This window comes from Anolis carolinensis, chromosome 4 (assembly GCF_035594765.1).
Source record: "Anolis carolinensis isolate JA03-04 chromosome 4, rAnoCar3.1.pri, whole genome shotgun sequence".
NCBI classification, from domain to species: Eukaryota; Metazoa; Chordata; class Lepidosauria; order Squamata; family Dactyloidae; genus Anolis; species Anolis carolinensis.
The window spans coordinates 170,762,778-170,776,602 of NC_085844.1; the positions used below are offsets into that span (position 1 = coordinate 170,762,778).

The 13,825-nt window shown below is 43.4% G+C and overlaps 1 protein-coding gene across 2 annotated transcripts in view; it reads right to left on the reverse strand.

Moving 5' to 3' along the window:
• The window catches only part of patj (PATJ crumbs cell polarity complex component), a 222,948-nt gene that overhangs the window by 6,601 nt on the left and 202,522 nt on the right, over positions 1-13,825 (reverse strand). For both annotated transcript variants that reach the window (XM_008109348.3, XM_062979565.1), the window contains 2 exons: positions 13,297-13,401; positions 2,252-2,355 (listed from right to left, as the gene is read on the reverse strand). In XM_008109348.3, coding sequence (XP_008107555.2) covers positions 2,252-2,355; positions 13,297-13,401 — 209 coding nt within the window. The remainder of the gene's footprint in view (positions 1-2,251; positions 2,356-13,296; positions 13,402-13,825) is intronic.

Genomic DNA, 13,825 nt, shown 5'->3' on the forward strand with positions numbered 1-13,825 from the left:
TGACTTGAAACATTGCACTATATTCCTCTGCCCGAAATAATCTTAGAATATAACATTGTATTTTAGTTCTAGTGGTCCCTCCAGGCCATCCTCTCCTCCATCCCAGTGGTCTTTTTTTCCTCTTTCTTTGCAGATTCATGTTATTTGAGTGATTATATTGCTTCTGCTTATGTGATTGTTTTAGTCAATTGCTATGTTTTGTTTTTGTTTTTAATTCTTATAGCGTTTTATAGTGTTTTTAGTGTTTTATTGTACAATGTTTTATGCTGATTTTATATTGGAAACCGCCCTGAGTCCCTTTCGGGAGAGAGGGCGGTATACAAATAAACTTTTACTTACTTTTTACTTACTAATCTCCCCAGGGAGAGAGTTCCAGAGCCAGGGGGCCAGCACCAAGAAGGCACTCTCTCTTGTCCCCACCAACTGCGCTTGAGACAGAGATGGAAGCGAGAGAAGGGCCTCCCCAGCATATCTTAGAGCCCGTGTGGGTTCATAGGGTAAGATGCAGTTGCAAAGATAGGCAGGTTCCTAATCATTTAGGGCTTTGTAGGTAATAACCTGCACCTTGAATTGCGACTGGAAAGTATGATGGCTCTTCCTTGCTTATACTCAGTGCAGGTCAGATAAGAACGAGTACATACGTAGTTGAGTGGTGACAAGCTAAAACAGAGGAATATGACCCATGGCCCTACAGATATTGCTTGATTCCCAGTCTCTATTAGCTGCAGGCAATATGGCCAATAGTGAGTGATGGTCAAAGCTGATGGTAAACTATATCTGCAGAACTACAGGTTCCCTATCACTGACTAGGCCAAAAAACAAAAATCAGATTTTCATGGCTTTTGCACAAAGTAAGTGTACAATTCAGATATCTCAGTGTTCATTTCACCAGGATGATTGACCCCAACAGCAGTCTGGACAGAAGTTAAGAAGTTGCTGATTTCAAAGTTTTGATCGCATTTATCTTGCAGAAAACCAACAGATGAAATGCTTTTTCCTTTTTTGGGGAAATGTAACATAAACACAACACTTCTGAACAGAAATCCTCAGTATGATACAAGAGGATTACATAATACCCCAGCATCATAAAGAGACATGTAACTATTATTTAAAGGCAAGATGTAGGGAGTAATCAATTTAATTTTATTAATTTTAGGCAGCCAGTTCTATTAATATCATGTGTTCGATTCATTAATCAAAAAGATGAGAAGTTCACAAAAAAATAAAAAAATGAAAACTAACTTCATGACGGGTACTTCCTGAAACCTCCGCAGAAACACTGCAGAAAGCCAGTCCTTATTTAATTAACTCCAAGGTGAATCACTTGAAATTGCAGTTGTCATAACTCATTTCAAGCAAAAAGTAAAGCCAGCCAAGAGCACGGCAGCAGGATAACATTTCAGTGGGAAAACGCAAGAGAGCTGGTTGTCACAAACCAATTGAAAGAGCAAAAACTATTTCTTCCAGCAGCTTGGAAGATTCACATTTGCATATTTGGTGTGGTGAGCAATTCTACTCAAGATTAACAGTTGACATATCACTTGCTTGAGAAAACTCAGAAGTGACAGAACTGGGGTCCTACTGCATGGTTCCCTAGGCCAGCCCACATCTCCAAGCTGAGCAAGCCTCTAACACCTCAACCTCGAGGTGTTTTAAGGGGACCCCAATTAATTATGGGCATGGGTACTTAAATCCATTCCACTCAATTTTGTCCAGCCCTATGCCTGACCCACCAGAGCTGTGACAAAATAACACCAATGGTATTCCCCTTGTAGATCAAAATGACTCAACTCATAATAGGTAAGGAAGGAGGGAGGGGAAACTGCTCTGATACTGAATGACAGAGCCAGTCTTGGAATAACAGTCTATGCTGAGCAGGTGGATCACATCAAGAAAGAAAAAAACAGATTGGCCTGTTCAGTATCAGCCTTGGACAGCAGGCCACTCTGATTCCTGATTGACTGACTGAGGGCTTGAGAAGATGCAAAGGTTTCTGGAAAGATGCCACCATGCAGCACTATTACAGATCCCTGCCACTCTCATTAGGCTCGCTGCTCAGGTGGAAATACAAACCCCAGGTAATTTTAGGTACCTGAAATTATTAATATACAACTGAATTTCCATTTTTGGTATTTAGGCGTTGGACAGTGCACCAACAACTGGAATAAAATTTAAGAACCAATTGAATTCTCAACAGCTTTTCAGCTCTTTTAAAATGCCCAAATTGAAAAAAGTGAACATGCATACTTACTCTGGATCTTCAGGATGGTGCTCAGCTGGTGGGGTAAAATTAGTACCCGCAGTCATGCTCTCTAGCTGGCTGGCAATGGCACTGATATTGGTGTCAGCTACAACCTAAAGGTCAGGCAACACATTGGGAAAAACATATTATCTAGATACTAGATTAAAATACAGAAATTCTGCTTGGTAATACCTTTGAGTCCTCAATATTAGTAAGACTGATTCTGTTTTATTAGCAAAGCATTTTTTTTTCTAATTAGAATGGGAGCCCCCAGTAGTGCAGTGGGTTAAAGCCTTGTGACTTGAAGATTGGGTTGCTGACCTGAAGGCTGCCATGTTCGAATCCAACCCGGGGAGAGCGTAGATGAGCTCCCTCTATCAGCTCCAGCTCCATGTAGGGACATGGGAGAAGAGAAGCCTCCCACAAGGATGGTAAAAACATCAAAACATCTGGGGGTCCCCTGGGCAACGTCCTTGCAGACGGCCAATTCTCTCTCCCCATAAGTGACTTGCAGTTTCTCAAGTCGCTCGTGATACGGAAAAAAAAAATTAGAATGGGAATTTTAATGGAGAAAAAGATAGATCAAATCATTTTATGGTGGAAATGTGTGCTGTACTCTCATTAACAATAAGTAATTTTAAATTCTTAGTCAGAAAATTACCAGAGGTCCCATATATTAGCTCAGCTTTTCAAAGGAAGGTGCCTATGAATGCTCAAGAGCCCCCATATATATATAGAAGTAAATCTCCAGGTGTCTATAGGACTGAATCTTAGAAAAATGCATGCATGAACAATGGCCTAGACTCTTGTATTATTCATGTTACATATCTCTTGGGAAATCACTGCAAGAGAGTATTGAGCTTTTGTGCATGCTATTGTTAGTTATAAAGATAAGCAGATCCAAAAAGTATCCACTTGTAAATCTTCCCATCAAGCAGAAAACGTGATAACCTCTGATAAAACATGAACTCCACTTTCTAAAAATATGCAACTATGTTTTTCATATTCCATATTTACATTAATTAGTTTAATAATCCTGTGAAGCAATTCACCCTATGTCTTGTCTAACCTTCATCAGTCAGTTCCTAAGCCAAATTTGGTTAGTGTTAGAAGACAGTAAATTCAACAGTAAGGGCTAGAATTGGTCATATGTAATTATATCGCATATAATTATACAGTTTCATTTTAAAACTATATTGTTGTACATTTTATTTAGTTCAACGCTTCCTAAAATTATATCAGTGATATCGTATTTACACACAGCCTTCTAATGCTAAATCTTTCTTTTCTGATATGTCATCTCATCATTCCTGATATGAAATGTAACAATCTTTAGTGCTACTTGTTTTTTCCCTGTTGAAGCTATTCACTAGAATTACAAACCATTCTGTTACAAGTCTTCATTTTTGTTCTAAGATTTAATATAATCTAGGACCTATATTCAGAACTCTTTCTATTTCCATCCAAAATTTACAGAAAAAAGGAGAAATCTTAACAAGTTATGAAAGATTTTGAGAAAAAAATAATATAGGAGATTTAGTCAATCAAACCAAAAGAATCTTTCTTTGAGAATGCATTTTAGTTGGTTTTTCTTTCAATATGGATTTTCCTAATCTCCTGACAGCTATCTAAACTACTGTATTATTGAAATACAAAAACACCAAAAAAACCCCATAGCCATTAGGGTTGTGCATGAATCTATTTTTCAAAACGGGCTTTGGCTGTTTCAGCCAGCTGTAATGACACAGCCTCCGCCGCCATTTTTTTCCAGCCACACGTGGAACATGGAAAGGAAGCTGTGCACGCACAGGGTTTTCCTTTGAGCCCTGCCTGTTGAGCCAGTCAGAACAAAAGAAAGGCATGATGTGTCTTTTAGCCAAGCAGAGCTTCCATTTTTCTGTTGCAAGCAGGCTTCTGAGAGAGACAGATCAGTGATCTAAATTAATTCTCAGTGTCTCTTGCAGCTCTGCATGGCTTGGCATGCTTTTGGACTCAAATAGCAAGAAATAAGTAGTTTACTTTCTACACACTTAAGAAACTGCCACCAATTGTGCCCTTCACATGAGGCAAGCTTCAAATGTGGGGTAGAGGACGTATCTTAGCATTTCTAAAGCTGCCATAAGGCGGTAATTTATATCTTTTTAAAATAATGGCTAATGCTACTTCAGGTGGTGTGGCTCCCATTGAAAGAAGTTTTTAAAAAGGGTGCCTTAAACCAGTTTCACTGAAAGGGAGTTGAAGGCAAAAAATCCCAGAAAGTGTGATTTATTAAGCCTGATGCCTTTAACCCAGGTCTTATTGAAGGATATAAAGTGAATGGAGCCACCACCGCCGAGGGCATGGGTGTGAGCCGCTCTTTCTGAGGTAAAAGGAGGAGCCTCAGCCACTCGGACCATGAGGGGAGCCAGCAGAGTCATCGGAAGAGATGTCACACCTGTTTGCAGAGCTACAGCTAGTGAGCTCACTGTGGGCAGGAGGTGATGATAAGAAGCAAGGAGCTATGACTTCAGAAGTTAATGCTTGGATCTACTCTTAACAGTGATTGGTCTCAAGCTGGGTGGTACTCTAGTCAAGAAACATTAAAGGAAATCTTCTTTACTTAGTTATAAGGAGAAAGGATCTCAGAAAGGGTGGTTTCTTAAGTCTGATGTCTAAATAGCCATCTGTCAGGGGTACTTTGATTGGGCTTTTCCTGCATGGCAGAAGGCCGGATGATATGGCCCATGTGGTCTCTTCCAACTCTTATTATTCTATGATTCATAGACCTGTTAACAAATTTCACTTCCAAAGGCTAGAAATAAACTAGAGGGTCTATCCCTCTATGAAGAAGTGAGCAATTAGTCAGAGAGAAAAGAAAGGAGACCTTTATCCCTGAATCTAAATTTTCTTGGAGGCAATTCTTCAAAGCAATGTATTAATTTCTCTTCTGGAAAACTGTACCCAGGAAAATGATTACATATTTCTCAATAATCTGGGTTAATAAAGCCTCATCTTTGAGTTTATCCGACATGAAACTTCCCTATCGCTAATGAAAACAATAAGCCTTCTTATTCAGTGAGCAAATGTCAATTTCGCTATCTGAAGAGTGAGTTTCAGAACCTGGTTCAGACAGGGAAAAATATAAAACTTAAAAATGTATTTCAGTTTTAATCTTATGAATTTCATGAACCTCAATGTGATCATTAACAAAATCATAATGCATGGTTTGGTCTAGATGGCAGATCACAAACCTTCCACTAAACTCCATGTAGTATATGCCATGCTTGTTCCAACATGAATTTTTGATATTATTCATTAAAAAGAATGCAAAGAATAATATGATTGTCTAGTAGGATGAAGAACTACAAATCTGCTCATAAATTCTTCACCCCGACCTGAGAATAACAAGCTATGCATACCTACATTTGGGGATCTGCAGTGGGCAGTAAAAACACATCAAAGTTCAACAACTTGCAAAAAGCTTTTCCTTATCTCATTACTACACCTGCAGACAGCTGATTAAATTAAACAGCAAAATCCAAACAGCCAGGAGGGATGAAATGTTCTCCTGGGATCCTAATCTCCCATTTGCAAGCAGCATTAACAAACTCCTTTGCTGTCCTGCCCAGGACATATCGACAATAAGCGTTTCCACACCAGTAGATACAATTATCTGACCTTTCATAGCCAGTTACCATGAGGTGGTTTAACTGATAATAGGATTACTTAATGATGTGTCACTCATGATTATCAGATGGATAGAAGTTCACTTCTATTGTGTGAATTCATCACTGAGTCGATGGAAAGAACAGTGGTTTAAAATAAGTTATTTCCTTTACATTGCTTCTACGTTTCTACTGATATATTTGGATACTGATAAAAGGGTGTAAGTAGAACATACTATAAAAGGACCCTAGCACTGTATTTTTTAGCCAGCTGACAACATATAAAACACAATATTTAAATTTGGGTAAGCAAAATTATGATGAGAAATTAAAATGTGTAAATGCATTTTATTGTTTGCAAGCCATTTTGGGTGGGGGGGGGGGGGGAAAGAGTAATGTGGTATAGTGGTTTGAGAGGAAAATGTCCTCTGAAGAAAACTATGATAGGGACCTCATAAGTAAACAATTGGAAGTATATATATAGTGATTATATACACTTTTTGTTAAATAAGAACCACATTATGGGGAAACAGCCTTTTCAAAATATGAACAATGAGCAATCTTCTTATCTAGAAGTATTTATGCAGTGAAGTATTTTACAAAGCAGAGTTGAGGTTTTCTCAACTGAATATATTGCTCCCTGTGTTCTATTTAAGGAAGAACACAGGGATGACCCTTTCATATATATTAAAGGCTTGCTTAAATAAAAATGTCTGCTAGTGAAATGAATGCAGGGAGAGGGCAGTCTAGGTTTCCAAACTCTCTTTGATTCTGAATCAACTAACTGGATGTCCATTTTAACCTTAAATACATAGGTGTATGTTAAGTACTTTTAAAGACCAATAATTCTGCATGGAGAAGAGTACCACATATACTCGAGTATAAGCCGACCAGAATATAAGATGAGTCACCTAATTTTATCACAAAAACTGGGAAAACTTATTGACTTGAGTGTAAAACAAGGGTGGGAAATGCAGCAGCTACTGGTAAATTTCAAAATTACAAATAAAAATAGATACCAATAAAAGTACATTAAGTGAGGCATCTGTAGGTTAAATGTTTTTGAATATTTACATAAAACTGTAATTTAAGAAAATAATAAGACTTTAATAAGATAAGACTGTCCAACTCTGATTACCTATATTATTATTAGGATGATCTTCGTTGCTGCCACTGATTATCATTGTGGGCGCTGTGTGGAGAAGGAGGGCTTTTGGAGTCTAGCCGCCAGTGACCTGGCTGTGGTTTGTTTGTTTCATCTGGGCCAAAGACCTAACTATTGCTGTGTCAGCGTGGGCAGTTTGCTGCCCCCAGTTGGGGAGTTCCATCCTCCATCATCCATAAGACCGAAAGCACAATTCCACTCCTTGGGGCCCTACCACTGCATTGTGTTAGCCCGATAAGTAACTATATTGACTGGGTCTGAGCGCTGCCTGCCCTACCAGCCTTATCTAACCTTTTTTTGGCTGCTTTGGTATCCGGGTTTACCTGAGGATATATTGATTTCATCTACTAGACCAACATCTGGACCAGCACTTTATCTTACTGCTATAATTGCTACAATTTATTGCTCTATTGTTTATTGCTGCTAACATCTGCTATGAAATTCCACCTGACTTTTATGAATTGTGTTTAGTCCTATAATATGACGCTGCTAGTGGAGGGCTAGGGAGGGTTGCCCGTGGAGTTTTGGGGAGAGGGGGCCTGTTACCGACCCAGTATATAGCCATAACCCGTCCTGATTTTTTATATCATAGCACTGAGTCACTTTATTTCTTAAAATTGTATAACGCTGCGTTAGCTACTGGCATTTAATTGAGAACCCATTATTGTTTTTAGCTCTCCATGAGCCCCTCTCCCTGTGAGTTTTATGGGAACCTATGAACTAGACCCCCCTGTCTTTGCACTGTGCACTTTAATATCAAGCTAAGGAGGGGGGGGGGAGTTACAAAGCTTTTTAGTGCACTTTATTCTAGTAACTCCTAAAGGGGGGGGGGAGAAAGGAGTGGCTTGTCTACATCTATAGCCAGTGTTCTTGTCTCCAGCTATAGCCAGTGTTAGCCAGATGTTAGAGAATAGGGGCCATGTAGAGGGAGGGGGGATGTCCGCTAGCCGAGGAGCCCCCATTGAAGTTATTCAGGGGAGGAGGAGATGCGGGAAAAGGAGACCAAAATTAATTCGGCCTAGGGAGAGATTTCTTGTAGATTTAAAACGGTCTCCTGATATGGTAAATTTGGATATCCGGGCTGGCGGTCCCTTCGGACTAAAGGTGGTGCTGTTGAACGCCAGGTCTGCAAATGGAAAAACAGCAATTATCCAGGATCTTATCCTGGATGAACGGGCAGACCTGGCGTGCATAACGGAGACCTGGCTGGATGAGGCGGGTGGGGTCAATCTCACCCAACTCTGTCCTCCTGGGTACTCCGTGCAGCACCAACCAAGATCCGGAGGGAGGGGAGGCGGAGTCGCAGTGGTCTACAAGGATTCCATCCCCCTGACCAGGTGCCCCATCCCGCAGTCAACCTTGTTTGAATGTGTCCACCTGAGGGTGGGTGACCGGGACAGATTAGGGATTCTGCTAGTGTACCGACCACCCTGCTGCACTACAGTCTCCCTGCCTGAGCTAGCGGGGATGGTCTCGGGCCTGGCGTTGGAGTCCCAGCGGCTTATTGTGCTGGGGGACTTCAATGTCCATGCGGAGACCACCCTGACTGGCGCAGCTCAGGACTTCATGGCCACCATGGCAACCATGGGGCTGTCCCAATTGGTATCTGGTCCCACCCACAGAGCAGGGCACACACTTGACTTGGTTTTCTGCCAGGGATGGGAGGAAGGTGGTGGTGTGGAGGAGCTCACCATCACTCCTTTGCCATGGACCGACCATCACCTGATCAGGTTTAGACTCGCTGTGCCCCCCAACCTCCGCAGGGGTGGAGGACCTAATAAAATGGTCCGCCCCCGGAGGCTTATGGATCCGGATGGATTCCTGACGGCTCTTGGGGAGTTTCCCGCTGCCTCGGTTGGTGATCCTGTCGATGCTCTGGTTGCCCTCTGGAACAAGGAGGCGACTAGGGCAATAGACACGATTGCTCCGGAACGTCCCCTCTCGAGTACCCGAGCTAAACCATCTCCTTGGTTCACCGAGGAGTTGGCAGCGATGAAGCGAAAGAAGAGGGGTCTAGAGCACGTGTGGCGTTTGAAGCAGAACGAACCAGACCGAGCACGGCTGTGCCTTTATTTAAAGGCATACGCCGCGGCAATAGATGCTGCTAAGAATGTTTTCTTTGCAGCTAATATTGCGTCCGCAAAGAACCGTCCGGCAGAGCTGTTCCGAGTTGTTAGAGGTTTGTTGAATCCCATCTCTCAAGATGGGATCCCTGACAACTCGGCAGCCCGCTGTGAAGCATTTGCTCAGTTCTTTGCGGACAAAGTCGCTCTGATCCGCTCTAGCTTTGACACCATATTAATGGCAGCTTCCGAGGATGTAACACGAGCTCCTGCTTGTCCTATTTTGATGGATTCATTTCAATTGGTTGAGCTCGAGGATGTGGACAAGGTGCTTGGAGAGGCAAAGGCTACCACATGCATCCTAGACCCCTGCCCATCCTGGCTGGTGAGAGAAGCCAGAGGGGGATTGGCCGAGTGGGTGAAGGTGGTGGTGAATGCCTCCCTTCGGGAAGGCATTGTTCCAGCGAGCCTTAAATTGGCTGTGATCAAACCGCTGTTGAAGAAGCCATCACTAGATCCCACTCAATTGGACAGCTATCGGCCTATTTCCAATCTCCCCTTTTTGGGCAAGGTCCTGGAACGTGTGGTGGCTGCGCAACTCCAGGCATTCTTGGTTGACACTGATTTTCTGGATCCGGCGCAGTCTGGCTTCAGGCCGGGGCATGGCACCGAGACAGCCTTGGTCGCCTTAGTCGATGATCTACGCCGGGAACTGGACAGGGGGAGTGTGTCCCTGCTGGTTCTGCTGGACCTCTCAGCGGCCTTCGATACCATCGATCACGGTATCCTTCTGGGACGCCTCGCGGGAATGGGACTTGGAGGTACTGTTCTGCAGTGGCTCCACTCATTCCTGGAGGGTCGGTCCCAGATGGTGTCATTGGGGGACGCCTGCTCGGCCCCACAACCGTTGACTTGTGGGGTCCCGCAGGGGTCAGTACTGTCCCCCATGTTGTTTAACATCTACATGAAGCCGTTGGGAGAGATCATTCGGAGTTTCGGGGTCGGCTGTCATCTGTACGCAGATGATGTCCAGCTCTGTCACTCCTTCCCACCTGTCACTAAGGAGGCTGTCCAGGTCCTGAACCGGTGTCTGGCCGCTGTGTCGGACTGGATGAGGGCTAACAAATTGAAACTGAATCCAGACAAGACAGAGGTCCTTCTGGTCAGTCGCAGGGCTGAACGGGGAATAGGGTTACAGCCTGTGTTGGACGGGGTCGCACTCCCCCTGAAGACACAGGTTCGCAGTCTGGGGGTTCTCTTGGACTCATCGCTGAGCCTGGAGCCTCAGGTTTTAGCGGTGGCCAGGAGAGCCTTCGCACAACTCCGCCTTGTACGCCAGCTGCGCCCGTTCCTTGGGAGGTCTGACTTGGCCACGGTGGTCCACGCTCTGGTTACAGCTCGTTTGGATTACTGCAACGCGCTCTACGTGGGGCTGCCTTTGAAGACGGCCCGGAAGCTCCAGCTAGTACAACGGGCGGCAGCCAGATTAATAACTGGGGCGGCTTACAGGGAGCGTACTACCCCCCTGCTAAGCCAGCTCCACTGGCTGCCAATATGCTACCGAGCCCAATTCAAAGTGCTGGTTTTGACCTACAAAGCCCTAAACGGTTCTGGTCCAATTTACCTGTCCGAACGCATCTCCTCCTATGAGCCCACGAGAACCTTAAGATCATCCGGGGAGGCCCTGCTCTCGATCCCACCGGCCTCACAAGCACGGCTGGTGGGGACGAGAGACAGGGCCTTCTCGGTGGCGGCCCCTCGGCTGTGGAACTCCCTCCCCAGTGACATCCGGCAGGCTCCATCCCTTTTGGGGTTCAGGAAGAAGCTGAAGACCTGGCTATGCGCGCAAGCGTTTAATGAATGAACTCAGTTAGCATTGACATGGATCGGATTAAGGCTTTTGCACAAGGTCTGATGGATGATTGGTATATATATTTGGGGTTGCATTGTTTTAAATTTTTATATATTGTATTTTATTATGTTATTTAATTATTTTAACTGTTTTATTCTTATTTTATTGTATTATGATGTACTGGTAGTGATCCTACCAGTTGTGTAAGCCGCCCTGAGTCCCCTCGGGGAGAAGGGCGGGGTAGAAATATTGGAAATAAATAAATAAATATTATGGTTGAGCCTTCGGGCTCCGGTAATAGAAGAAGGGGTCATAAGACTCCTCGAGAGTCAGACTCCTTTGAGGAGCGTGAAAGAAAGCGGCTCCGGGATTTGTTTGCAGAACCGACAGATGAGGACTCATTTGAGGGTTTTTCTGAGGGTTTGGTGGAAGAGATGGCCAGCTCGGAGGAGGACGACATGGAATGGACTCGTGTGAGGGAGGATTTGGGTGTTGGGGAAACAGGCAATGAAAGCATGGGAGGTGATTGGCGGGTTGCAGGATCAGACCCATGGACTGGCTGGAGGGATGGAGCGGGATCCACAGCTGGGGATGCTGTGGGGCGTAGTCAAAGGTGCTTAAGCTCTGATGAGGATGATGATGTTGGGGCGCCTGGAATTGGGATGGCAGCTGACAGCGATGATGAGCTTGAACTGGGATAAAATGGGGTTTGGGATCAATGTCTAATTGCGTTGGGCAAGGTAATCTGGACGGACGCTTGGGCTTTTGTTGGGGAACTTCCTGAAGACGGGTGTGATTCGTTACTGGATACGTAAGTTTACCAGGGACACTGGGCATCGACGGCGGGAGGAACTGTGCGGGGTTTTTCTCTGTGCAACTTGTGTTTAATCTCGATAGCTTGGACCTCCGTCGTCTTTTTGACGGGCAATACCTACTCACACTGGATTGACGCTGGACTGACTGACTTCGATTCCGGATTATCCCTTCTGCTGGCTATCGGTGAGACCTTTGGATTCCTTGACGACTACGCTTGGCTAAAGACCTCTGGACCGGATTGGGACCCTGCTGACTGCCGTTACCCTGACTGCTGTGCCTGGACCTGGATATCGTTGGCCGCTGAATCTTAAGCTGAATCCTGACTACGACCACGCTTTTTGTTCGCTGCAGGAAGGAATAAACAAGCCTGGTTTATTTCCCTGCTGTTTCTGAATAGCAGAGAGGAATCTGCCACCAGTCTGTTGTTTACATTCTCACTCCTGTTAATCCTCTTTTGTTTGCATTGTTTGCCAGGCTGAAGTAAGCACTTTTGATTTAATCCGGATTATACTTCTGTTTAACCCGGTTTATCCATTTGAACCATTTAAGCTCAAACTGAGCTGGTTTTTGTTACTTATCACACTGAAGTCAAGTGTTTGCCCTGTTCTTTGTTTCCTACGGGCGTTTTTTAGTTCTGTAACCTCAATAAACTGAGTTTTGTTTTACTTGCTGGCGTTCTGTCTCTGACATATATACTCAAGTAAAAGTCGGCCCGAATATAAGCCAGCCAGGACCCTCACTCAAGTAAGCTGAGGGGGGCTTGTTCAGCCGTATAAAGGGCTGAAAAACTCGAGTTATACTTGAGTATATATGATAAGCATGTCATTTAAATATCTTCTACTGAAATAGTAATTAAATTAAATTAATGGAACACAGAAGGGCTGCATTTTGTTTTATTCATTTTGTTTTTGAACTGCCCTTTCTCCCAAAAGTATAGGGCAGTTTAGAGATTCATTACAACTTTGTGATGAAAGATGCACTGTAATGAAAATTATGTTTTATGATCATTCAAATGGAAAAGCAGCCCATTTTACCCTGGAACACACTCTTTGCATCCTCCAAAATTAAGGGGACAGATCAAGTGTGCAATCCAAGCCCTGCAACTTTGTTGATAAAAAGCCATCTACAACTCTAGAGGAATGCTATGATCCCTTTCTCTCTCTTTAAAGTATAAGAAGGTTAACTTGATGGACAGCTAAATCAAAGCTATGTAACAGAAGAAAGAGAATAGTTTTTGTTTCCAGAGTGACAGAAATTAAAAGCATTGATGATTTTTCACGTGTAAGAAGGTTATTTCTCCTCCTTGTTATGATTTTATTCAATCAAGCTTATAGGGTGTATGAGTAAGAATAAAGCATCTTGAATGAGATAATTTCTTGCTTTCATCTTGCATAATTCACAGCCAGAAGCATCCTGCTGCTCTGTGAAGTCTTGTGCCAGTGATACTCTATCTTCTCTTTAAAAACACCATTTATCTATCCTTGTGCAGCAGCATGTTTGATTTATCATCCTACCTGCAGGATAATGCTCCCAAAAGCATTCTTCAGTAGATTAACTGCATCGGCGTGAGATAGCCCATCCAATGGATGTCCATTAATACTGACAATCCGATCACCAACCTAAAAGAGTGAGGGTGAGGAAAGCAGAATTGTAATAGAAAAATTACTGGCTTTAAGGAAAATAGGAAGAATGCTCAACATTTCTTGCAATTCTGGTGCTGCTAGACATGTTGCTCAGTGACAGAAAGACAATTTGTATCTCCACTGATCCCTGAGTGTTCTTCATACTGAGAACAAAATACTTTCCCATGAAGTAGCAGCCTACCTACCACAAAATTCTAGGTTCAGCTAGTGTACTAACTGGGCTTATTCATGATAAGGTCATATTGGGTCTTGAGTTCACATGCATTTGTTTCATAGTTCATATATGTGACTTCTGTTGAAAGCTATTCAGAAACATCAACTGGTGGAAAATGCTGCCAGCTAAAGTTTGATGGGGCAAAGTGATCTATTTATGATATCACTTGCATTGGCTGAAACTGTT